Source organism: Bos taurus, chromosome 5 (genome assembly GCF_002263795.3).
Source record: "Bos taurus isolate L1 Dominette 01449 registration number 42190680 breed Hereford chromosome 5, ARS-UCD2.0, whole genome shotgun sequence".
NCBI lineage: Eukaryota > Metazoa > Chordata > Mammalia > Artiodactyla > Bovidae > Bos > Bos taurus.
In genome coordinates, this window is record NC_037332.1 from 96,903,467 (window position 1) to 96,915,468 (window position 12,002).

Here is a 12,002-nt window from a genome sequence, read left to right on the forward strand (position 1 = left end):
TCCCCCGTCCCTGGGATCCTCCAGGCAAGAACACTGGAGTGGGTTGCTAATTCCTTCTCCCATGCATGAAAGTGAAAAGTGAAACTGAAGTCGCTCAGTCGTGTCTGACTCTTTGCAACCCCATGGACTGCAGCCTACCAGGCTCCTCCGTACACTAATGCTGAGAACGTAAGCTTGACTGCTCTGGGCAGTCCTAGACTGGGTGACGCAGAGGCCCCCAGAGGACAATGTGTGCACTGCAGCTGGACAGCTGAACTGGAACCTCCAACTCCCACTGCAGTCCTCATTCCAACTTTCCAGCCTCCACTGCATAGGCTGCAGAGAAAGCAAACTCTATTTACAGATTGTCAGGACTCTCTTTTCACAGGGCAGGGAGTAAGATGGGGAAGCAGGGTGCCTGTTATGCAAAATTTAGGTAGGCGCTCACTCTCACCGTTGTCTAGTACATATAGGGTAGGCCCTGAGAGTGAAAGGAAAGTGAAAGTGTTAAGTCACTCAGTCATGTCTGACTCTTTGTGACCCCGTGGACTGTATCCCTCCAGGCTCCTCTGTCCATGGGATTTCCCAGGCGAGAACACTAGAGTGGGTTGCCATTTCTACTCCAGGGGATCTTCCCAACCCAGGGATCAAACCCAAGTTTTCTGTATTGCAAGTGGATTCCTTATCAACTGAGCCACCAGGGAAGCCCCTTATCAGCCAGAATACTTTGGTAAAGAGAACCTTCCCTCATCTACTGTTTGGTTTCCCTAAGACAGAGTCACAGAGAAAAGGCCAGATACCTTCTCTTTAGCTTGATGCCTTCTCTTTATCAGTTTCCAGAATAATGACTTCTTTTCTTAACATCCTCTAAAGGGGAGATAGTGTTGATCTCTGTTTTCTGATTATCAATATAAATATATGAATTCACACATAATTGATGTGTTTCAATTCTTTGCAGTTATTATTCTCATTGATGCTCAAATTGTCCCATCTTTGGCCAGTGAGAGCCTCTTCAAATTGGTTTCTTGGTCCTTTTGACATGACCCTGGTAATCTCCATTAGCTTCCTTGGTTATTGGTAGGACAAGATATTTTAAGCACATCTTAACGTTTCTTGCTCTAGAGCTGAAATTAGCCATTTTGCCAAGGAACCCTGCTACCCTATGGTGAAAAGGGACTCTTTAAAAGGTAATTTTCAAGCCAGGTCTGTGGAAGTTTCCTTTACTGCAATTTAAAGGATCTTTTCTCTTATCCTAAACAGAGGGGAGTGTCTAACATAGCTTGGTGAATTTTTTTTTAACCTGTTATTATCTCTGATAGGCTTTCTTGGATTTCAGTCCCTGGGTCGGGAAGATGTCCTGAAGAAGGGAATGGCACCCCAGTGCAGTATTTTTGCCTGGAAAATTCCATGGACAGAGGAACCTGGCAGGCTACAGTCCATGGGGTCGCAGAGTCGGACACGGCTGAGCAACTAACACTTTGACTTTATATTTGATACTTTTAGTATCTGATCATTCCTCCACTTGCCACTTGGTGTCACTGCATAGTCAAGTGTGCATTTAAAAGTACCTTTCTGTGGAAGGCAGTTAATGACATAGTGAAGGCACAAGTACTGTTTCAAATACACATGGGTGCCAACTCACTTCAGTCATGTCAGATTCTTTGCAACCCTGTGAACTATAGCCCGCCAGGCTCCTCTGTCCATGGGGTTCTCTAGGCAAGAATACTGAAGTGGATTGCCATGCCCTCCTCATGGGAGGGATCGCTCCTGCATCGGGCAGGCGGGTTCTATACCACTGGTGCCACCCAGGAAACCCTTCAGATACACAGTGCATCCTCAACTCAGTCTTCCTGTTTTGTGACTTTGTGATGTCCATTGAATAGTAGTATGTGTTAAAAAGCAAATGCTTTTTAAATGAATAGACGTCTGTGAGGAATTAAGAGTTAACAGCTGTTCCTCTGGTCTTTTACAACTGGTGCTTACAAGGGGCTTCGGTCATTCATTTCCAGGTGGATGAACCCAAATCAGCAGGGCTAGCACTGCTGCCTTTTGTCCCAGGTTTCCTGGGAGGTATCGCCAAGTAGACCTCCTCTGTGCTATATGTGCCGTGTTCAGTTGCTTCAGTCGCTTCTGACACCAGGCTCCTCTATCCGTTGATTCTCCAGACAAGAACACTGGAGTGGGTTGCCGTGCTCTCCACCAGGGGATCTTCTCCACCCAGGGATCGAACCTGTGTCTCTTACTTCTCCTGCATTGGCAGCCAGGTTCTTTACCACCAGTGCCACCTGGGAAGCCCCCAAATCCACATGCCCTAGTGGAACTCAGATTCCCTCCCACTGTGTTCTGAGTTCTGCCTTCTGCCTTCTGCCTTCCTAGGGGTCCCCTGCATCCTCCCATCCCGTTCAGATCCATCCTGACTCCTCCGTCTTCCACATCAGTTGCTGGCCCGGTCCTCGTCACCCCCTGCTGTGCGTGCCCCTCCATCCTTATGACCACGGTCTTCATCATCTCTTGCCTGAACTGTTGCAAGGCCTCTTGAGCATTTCTAGCTCTTCCACTTCTGCCCCTTCTGACCTGCCCCTCTGTCTCCTCCAGCCCTAAAGCTAAGGACCACCAATGGCACTCCGCCCCCTTCTGTTCGACTCTGGTTGTGGGCCTCGCCTGCCTCTGCCTGAGGCACACCCCGAGGTTGGGACTGAGCCCGGGGTAGTGTAAAACCAGACGGGAGAGGGATAGGCTTTGGGTTGGGTCCCCAAAGGTTCCACCAAGCAGTGAATCCTACCGAGTAAAGAGCCTTGTCGTGGTTTATGCTGTCCTCTACAACACAGCCCCACTCCAGGGTTCCACCTGGCCTCAGAGCATCCCATCCCCACCTCCCAAAGCCCACTTAAACCCATATGTACAACATCCATGACCAGACCTTCACTCACTCACCCAGCGCCTCTCAGCCCCTCCTCAGTCTCTGTTCATTGGCAGCTCTGTGAGGCAAGAATTTTGGTCCTGTTCATTGCCAGCAACACAAGAGATGCTCCAGCAATAACAGCTTGATGTCACATCCTCCTTAGCCTCCTCCCCTTCACGTTCTAAGTCGGAACCAATCATTCCTTGTTCTTTGCCCCGAGAGTGTTCCGTATGTACCTCTAGCCTAATCTTTTCTCCTGCCCTGCATAATTTTTGTGTTTCTGTCCTGACCAGTACAGTTGGACCTTGCCAGGGCAGAAAGACTTCCCCATCATCTTTACAACTCTCTGTTGTCAAGCGTGTGTTTCCTGCTCAGTGATGCTCAACTTGTTAAGCCTGGTTCCATCCAATTAAGTGGAATGCCATATGGTGTTATGCATCTTTCCCATTGACATGGGATTATCAGCTCTTTGTCTTAGGCTTCTTTTGCGTAGCACAGGAGCTTCCTGCATAGCAGACTCTCCGCAAATCTGTGCTGACCTGTAGATTGCAAAAGTTCTAGACCGAATGGTCAGGCTCAGAGTCATTCCATTTCTCTTCCTTATTGCACTCCCTGAAAGATAACACTTGATCATTTTTTGAACTTTGGACCAGAGCTTCTATCTGCTAGCCCGCCTTCATCATCCCCCTCCACCCCAACTCTTCCGGACCTTTTAGTCAGTTCCTTTTGTATTTCTGGAATCCAGGGTGTGTGTTTTCTTTCTCAGTTCCCATGGCAACCAAATTCTCGGGAATACTGAACTCTGACGTTGAGTAAGATAAAAAAGACAGCCCTGGAGGTGAGCAGCTTTGAAGATGGAGACTTACTCTTGTTAACAGACTTGTATACAGTCTAATGTACAGACTTCTCATTTCTTTCTTTTGAGGAGCTCAAAGAGCTTACGAGCATTCCGCAACAGGTGCAAACATGCCTGTGGCCTTGGAGAATGGGGCACCACACGGTTTTCTTCCAAGTGCAGCGTGGAAGCTGAGCTCTGAGGATGAGGCAGCCAGAGCTGGGCCTCCTTCACATCTTGGGGCCCTGGGCCTGGAAGGGTTTGGTGTCCTGGCTTATTCGTGCGGTTCTGTGATGGAGGTTTGGGAGGGATGGTTAGACTGAAGGCAGGGAACACACATGGATCTTTCTGCAGCTCACCCAGCTTTGTTTGTTTCCTTGATGAAGCAATAGGGAAATTTTCATCCTCGTTATGAGCGTCTCAGTCGGCCTGAGAATAAATATCAACAGTCAAGGGTTTTTGTTCTGGTGATGAATGAAAGAATCCCTGAATGATGACGTTCTCCACATCACTCTGCTGGGTCTCCCTGGACTCAGATGGCTCCTTCTCAGTGGCCTTTTCTGAGTCCTCATCCTCCTCCCACCACCTGGGAATTAGGATTCCCGAGAACAGCGCGCCTGTTTGCTCACCACCTGGCCTCGTCTGCCTCTTGGCCATGACCACAGCCAGCACTCACTCACGGGTGACGCCCAGGTGTCTGTTACTGGACCCGTCTTTTTCCCCAGTTGTTTCTCTGACTCCAGTTCTTTCCAGAGGCTGAGATTTCGCAATGCCCTCCATGCGCTTAGGGGCACAGTGACTGTTGCATGAATGTGGTTCATTCGTAAGAGACACCTTTATATCAACATGTCCCAAACCAGATGGTGAACCCACCCACCCCTCCTCTCCAAAGGGACTCTTCAGAATCCCTCTTCTGCTTGGCGGCATGTTTCCATTCAGAGACTTAACTGGAAGCCCTCGAGAATCCTCCCTTCTCCCCACCCCTCACCCTGGCCTCCCTACCCTCCAGCTCACCTCCCAGACTTGCCTTTGTCCAGGCTTTCATTGTCTCACATTTGGCTGTTCCTAGCCTCCATGTCTCCCTTCCCCATCCCTCTACCACCTCCAGAGGGGTCTCTTCAAACTACAGTCTGATAATGGCATGGGGCGGGGGGGGTGCCACGTGTTGTGGCATGCAGGAGTTTAGTTCACTGACCAGGGATTGAACCCGTGCCCCTGCAGTGGAAGCACAATTCTTAACCACTGGACCATCAGGGAAGTCCCTAGTCCCTTAACTTTAAAACCCCTTCCTGAGTCCATCTTTGTATCTAAGGTCAGGCTCAGAGTCCTTAGCATGACCTTCAACATGACCCTAGTCAGTCCACTTGCTTTGCATTCCCACCACTGTGCCCTTAGTAGGTGCTCCAGATTTTATTCTACGAGTTAGTGAATATGGAGTCAAACAGATTCAGTGCCCTCATCTTTAGGCCCATCAGCGTAAAGACAGCAACTTTGATTGTTTATCACAAAATTGTTTATTTAGCCAAGGGGTCTAATATATGTGTTAGGTCAGAATATGCTCGTGGACAAAGAGTGACCAGGATCACTGCCCTCACGGGGCGTGAGTCTCCCTACCACAGAACTCAGACCATAAACAATGAATAATTTATATAGCATGTTAGAATAAATTATAGAGTATTCAATATGTTAGAAGGTGAGAAGTGCTGAATAAAGAAAAGGATAGGAGAGAAGGAAGAAAGAAACAGGGAGGAAGGGTAAGGGAAGAATGGGGAAGGGGAGTGCTATTAGACAATAAAAAGCATTTTGAGAGGAGGCCTCAATGAGAAAATGAGATTGTCATTTGAGCCAGGTCTTCATTATTAGGCCCTGGGTTCTGGATCTTATTTTCAATTGCCATCCTGTCCCTCACCTTGGGAGTCAGGGAATTGAACAACTGTTCTGAGCGGACTATAAAATCCAATGACAACAATACCTGCTGTTTGCTGTGAGTTTCCTTTGTGATGGGCATGAGGCTGAGTCATTTGCAGGGTCTTCTCATCTGTCATCTTCACAACAGTTTTCCGAGATTGACACCCTCATCCCTACTGAGCAGATGAAGGACCAGAAGGCTAGAGACGTTAAAGCACTTGCCCCAGACCAGGAGCTGACAGACAATAGCAGAGCTAAGATGTGGGCCCACAACTATCCATTTTGCCTCCAGCGGATGAATGAAGAAGGTTGTGGACCAACCACTGCTTTGGATGTTTCTAGAAACCAGTAGCTTAAAGACCCAACATTGTCCATTTTCACAGAAAACAGCTCAGTATCAATATGTGAGGGGGGCGCCGCAGAGGCACTAAATTCCTGCCCCCTGCCCCATTCAGCATTTGATTGGTTGCAGACAGGTGGTCCTCAATCTATAGACATTCTTTGAAAATAAGCCAAACATCTTACGGGCTTTTATTGCCAAACCAGTACCTCCTTAATATTCACCCTCTGTCTCCTCATCCAGTTTTATCTCACCAGAGCCTCGGTGAAGCTAGAACTCACCTTTCTCCGTCAGCCTTACACTCTTGCATAGACTTGAAGAACTAACCATCACATCTCCCAAATTGGTCTCAGCCCTGTGTTCTATAGCTGTTATCTAGACACTGAAATAGCCAGTTCCTTCAAGATGAAATCCTGGGTATTTGCAGATCAGTAGCCCTGTGATGTACGTGCTGAATGCTTAGCAAGCCTGACTAACCACTCATAAAAGAGCAAAGCATGAGTCAGAGAACCCCACCAAAAATAATGCATTTGGCTGAATCTTGGCTTGGTGTGGATTCAGACCTTTGAGTCATAAAGCTCAGTAGAAATGGGGATGTCCTTGACTCTAATAAAGATTTTAGTGCAGCCCAGATTTAGAGTGGTATATTTAGGGGAGGTCGCTGGATAAATTTTTGGAGCAGAGGCAATGACGTAAGGAGAGAGTCATAGTCTTGAAAAGACGAGCTTTATTGTTTCTCTGTCTCCATCTTCTGCCATCAAGAGAAATGCCTGATTTAGGAAAATTCTCTTTACTTACTAGAAAATGAAGGCTTTCCTGATTTGAGCAGGAGAAGGGGTTCGTTGAGTCTTCCCTGGTAGCTCAGATGGCAGAGAATCTGTCCACAATGCAGGAAACCCAGGTTTGATCCCTGGGTTGGGAAGATCGCCTGGAGTAGGAAATGGTAACCCGCTTCAGTATGCTTGCCTGGAGAATTCCGTAGACAGAGGAGCCTGGTGGGCTACAGTCCATGGAGTCACAAAGAGCCAGACACGACTGAGCAACTATCACACACACACACAAGGATTTATTGGGCTTCCCAGGTGGCGCTAGTGGTAAAGAACCCACCTGCCAATGCAAGAGACATGAAAGACAGGGGTGTCAGAAAGATCCCCTAGAGAGAATATGGCAGCCCATTTCAGTATTCCTGCCTGGAGAATCTCATGGACAGAGGAGCCTGGTGGGCTACAGTCCATGAGGTCGCAGAGTCAGACATGACTGAGCAACTTAGCATGCATGTATGCAGGGATTTATTACAAGTGATTTCTTGGTGCGTGCTTCAAGCTTGCCTTGGAGCCCTCCCAGGGCTTCCTCGGGTCCCTGTCTTTGGCTGCTCTGTATTTTAACAAAGCTGCTACTTGTCCCAGCTGGGATGTGTGAGAAACCAGTGCTCCATCTCCACCCTAACAACTCTGGTCCTCCCCCATCCCCTCCACCTCTCCCCCCCACCCTCATCCCAGCTGGAGACAGAGAGGCAGCTGGGGCAGCAGAGGGAGCTAGAGAAAACAATGAAGACTTTGCCTTGGGAAAAGTTGGCCTCCCATCTCGGGGAAATTTCAGGAAGGGAAGGGAAGCTCGCCTTTAGTACAGTACTGGTTCCAGGAACCCCGCCATTACCAAAATCCAAGGATGCTCGAGCCCCTTATATAAAATGGCATATAATCCTTCTGTATACTTTAAATCATCTCTAGATTACTTAGAATACCTATCACTATAAATGCTATGTAAATAGTTGATACGTGTCATTGTGCTCAGTCACTCAGTCGTGTCTGACTCTTTGTGAACTTACGGACAGACTGTAGCCCACCAGGCTCCTCTGTCCATGGGATTCTCCAGGCAAGAATACTGGAGTGGATTGCCACTTCCTCCTCCAGGGGATCTTCCCAGCCCAGGGATCAAACCCTTGTCTCCTGAGTCTCTTGCATTGCTGCTGCTAAGTCACTTCAGTCATGTCTGACTCTGTGCGATCCCATAGATGGCAGCCCACCAGGCTCCCCCGTCCCTGGGATTCTCCAGGCAAGAACACTGGAGTGGGTTGCCATTTCCTTCTCCAATGCATGAAAGTGAAGTTGCTCAGTCAGGGATTCTTTACCACTGAGCCACCAAATAGTTGGTGGCAGGTGGCAAATTGAAAGTTTTGCTTTTTGAAACTTTCTGGAAGGTTTTTTTTTTTCCCCTAAATATTTTCAGTCTTCCGTTAATTGAGTCTGCAGGCCCAGAACCCACCAATACAGAGGGCCGATGGTACTGTGTTTCAGGTTCCACGTTAGTTTTTTTATACCCGTGATTGTAGTTAATGTTCATAATTAATTGAAAGGAAAAGGAAACATACCCCAATTTTGGGTTCTCAGGTGGCACTAGTGGTAAAGAACACGCTTGCCAATGCAGGAGACATAAGAGACTCAGGTTCAATCCCTGGGTCTGGAAGATCCCCTGGAGGAAGAAATAGCAACCACTCCAGTATTCTTGCTGGGAAATCTCGTGGACAGAGGAGCCTGGCGGGCTACAGTCCATGGGGTTGCAGAGAGTTGGACATGACTAAAGTGACTTAGCACGCATGCACCCGAATTTTACATAGGATGCTCTGAGGCTCAGTGAGCGTCAGTCCACCCCAGTAGGAAGGGGCAGAGGTGAAATTTTACCACTAGAGCCTGCTTGTTGTAAATAAGAGTGATGAGTGACTTTTTTGGGGAAAAAATCCCCTCTCTCCAAGACTCTGCCCTTTCTTAATCTACAACTTGCTCTGTGTCCCCAGGCAGTTTGGTGGTTATGCTAAGGCAGCTGATTACGCTGCCCAAGCTGCCCAGCTGCGGTCCGCCCTGGAGAGCACAGCCAAGTACCAGACTGACTTCTACTTCTGCACCGGGTATGACCCTCCCATGAAGCCCTACGGACGTCGAAACGAGGTCTGGCTGGTGAAGAGCAGTGAATGAGTCACTGGCTGTGCCGCAAGCTGCACGGGGGTCTGCATCTGTGCCCACTTCCCCTGGGAGGAAGCAGCGCCCCCTTGCCGCTCCAGCAGAACCAACTTCCCTTCAGAGCCAGTCACTGCCAATTTCCTGAGATAAGCACGGTCCAGATGCTGAGGCTCTGTTTCTCTTGGTGGGAAATAATGTACCCACGATACACATGCGTCCTTCTAATTGACTTATAGACAATTCAGTGGTAGGCCAGAAAAACCCAGCAGCATTTTTCCAGCTCTCTGGATCCCCTAAAAACAGATTTTTACAAATCATGAAAACTGTATTTTTATTAATCCACGAAGAAGTGTGATTTACGCGTGATCTTTCATATGTAATTTTTAGAAGAGCTTTCTTTAAAAAGAAGCCAAAAATAAAGATCTTTGACTTAAAACAGCTGAAACAAATCCTGTTGTTGTTTAGTCACTTTCTATTCTATCCCCAAAAACCCCAAACAGTGGAGCATCATCAGATGATGAAGGGAGGACTTTCAGTCTCCTGCCCCATGGTGAGGACACAGGTAATGGGATGTCAAACAGTGAATTAAGAAAAGACAGGGACAGGAGCTGAGGAAATATTAATTGTTTATCTTCATTCTGGATTAAATAGTGAAAAATAGGACAGAGACCAAGGTGGCTGATTGTCAACCTATGGACTAGTAAAGCAGTCTTTTTTCCCAACTTCAGCCCCCTTTCTTGTCCGCATGTTTTCCAAAATAGAGGTTGATAAGAAGACCTTGCTCTTCCCTCTCCTCTTCTTACTAGGGCCTAGAGTAGAACATATGGCCAATATTTTAGATTTAGATTGTTGTATGATTAAGTTGTAAAACAGTAGACAGTAAGAGATATTAGCAAATATTCAAACTGCTCTAGAGGTAATGCTCGGGTTCACAGCCTGAAGGCTGCAGGCTCTCTGGAGCTGCACATACAAGGATGCTCTGCATTCCACCACAAACCCCCTTCCCATGCCATTAACATTCTTACATGTAACTCAACAACAAAGAACAAACAACCCAATCGAAAAATGGATGGAAGACGTATAGACATTTCTCCAAAGAAGAAATACAGATGGCCAATAGGCACATGTGAAGATGTCCAATGTCACTAATTATTAGAGAAATGCAGGTCAAAACTACAGTGAGGTACCACACAGGTCAGAATGGCCATCAGTAAAAAGTCTATAAATAACAAAGTCTGGAGAGGGTGTGGAGAAAAGGGAACCCTCCTACACTGTTGGTGGGAAAGTAAGTTTGTGCACCCACCAGGGAGAACAGTAAGGAGGTTGCTCAGAAAGCTAAAAATAGAATTATCATATGATCCAGCAATCCCTCTCCTTGGCATATATCCAGACAAAACTAAAATTTAAAAGCCCCTATGTTCATAGCAGCACTGTTTACAAAAGCTAAATACAGAAACAGCCTAAATGTCCATCAATAGATGAATGGATAAACAAGATGTGGTAAGGCTTCCCTGGTGGCTTAGTAGTAAAGAATCCTCCTGCCAGTGCAGGAGACACGGGTTTGATTCCCAGTCCAGGAAGATCCCACCTGCTGTGGAGCAACTAAGCCCGTGAGCTGTAACTATTGAGCCAGTGCTCTGAAGCCCAGAAGACACAACTGTTGAACCCATGTGCTGCAACTGCTGAAGCCCTCACATCCTAGAGCATGTGCTCCACAAGAGAAGCCACTGCAATGAGAAGCCCAAGGACCACAGCTAGAGAACAGCCCCCACTCACCACAACTAGGAAGAAAGCCTATACAACGGTGAAGAACCAGCACAGCCAAAAATAAGTAAAATTATTTTTTAAAAACTCCAAATCTTGTATTTAAAAAAAGATGTGATGTGTGTGTGTGTGTATATATATATATATATATATATATATATATACATACACACACAATGGAACATTACTCAGCCATAAAAAATGAAATAATGCCATTTGCACCAACATGGATACAACTAGAGATGATCATACTAAGTGAAGTAAATGAAAAAGAGGCAAATACCATATGGTATCACTTATATATGGCATATAAAATATGACACAAATGAGCCTATCTATGAAACAATCACTAACAGAACAGACTGGTAGTTGCCAAGGAGGAGAAGGTTGAGGGAGGCATGGAGTGGGAAGTTTGAGGTTAACAGATACAAGCTGAAGAGTGGATAAACAACAAGGTCCTAATGGATAACACAGAACTATATTCAATATCCTATGATAAACCATAATGGAAATGAATATTTTTTTAAAGTATACATTTACATATATATACATATATATGTTGGAGAAGGAAATGGCAACCCATTCCAGTGTTCTTGCCTGGAGAATTCCACGGATGAAGGAGCCTGGTGGGCTGTAGTCCACGGGGTTGCAAAAAGTCAGATACAACTGAGCCACTAACACATACACACACACATATATATGTATAGATGAATAACTTTGCTGTACAGCAGAAATTAACATTTCTGTAAATCAACTATACTTCAATAAAAAATATTGATTAGAAAAATAAAACATCCCTCAAGAAAAAGAATTATCCTTGTATGTTTTGTGATCACACCCAATAAACTTTGTCCTGTGTGTACCACAACATAATTCCACACTCTCCTGCTTACACAGATGCTTAGGGGTCATCAGGTGATTGTACTGTGCAATGCTTGGCTGAGCTCAGGTTAAGACCTTCATTTACATTTGGCTTCTCCACTCTTGAGTAATGTTACTTTGATCTTGAGCACTGTAATTAAAGCTTCATCGCATGCCACGCAGATGGGTATTTATTTGATTGAATGCCATAGGTTTTGCCTTCGAATTTATATCCTTGACAAGCTCTAGGTTTTCCTTCCAAGTATTTGGTTTCTATAGCAACCATAATTCTCTAGGAATAAGAAGATAGACTGAAGCAATGCACATGCAGAATCAGAAACCAATCCATGTAAGGTGGAAAATGGCCAGGGTAGACTGAAGGTGTGGGCTGCATAGAGTCTTCTCATAATCAAACAAGGAATAAAATCTGAATCACCTTTTCTTGGCAAGGAGTTA

General features: G+C 46.3%; 1 protein-coding gene across 1 annotated transcript in view; it reads left to right on the top strand.

Annotated features, from left to right (window-relative positions):
* Window positions 1-9,359, top strand: part of HEBP1 (heme binding protein 1) — a 37,389-nt gene extending 28,030 nt beyond the window's left edge. The window contains exon 4 of the mRNA NM_001075985.2: window positions 8,759-9,359. Coding sequence (NP_001069453.1) covers window positions 8,759-8,936 — 178 coding nt within the window. The 3' untranslated portion in view covers window positions 8,937-9,359. The remainder of the gene's footprint in view (window positions 1-8,758) is intronic.
* Window positions 9,360-12,002: the final 2,643 nt, after the last annotated feature.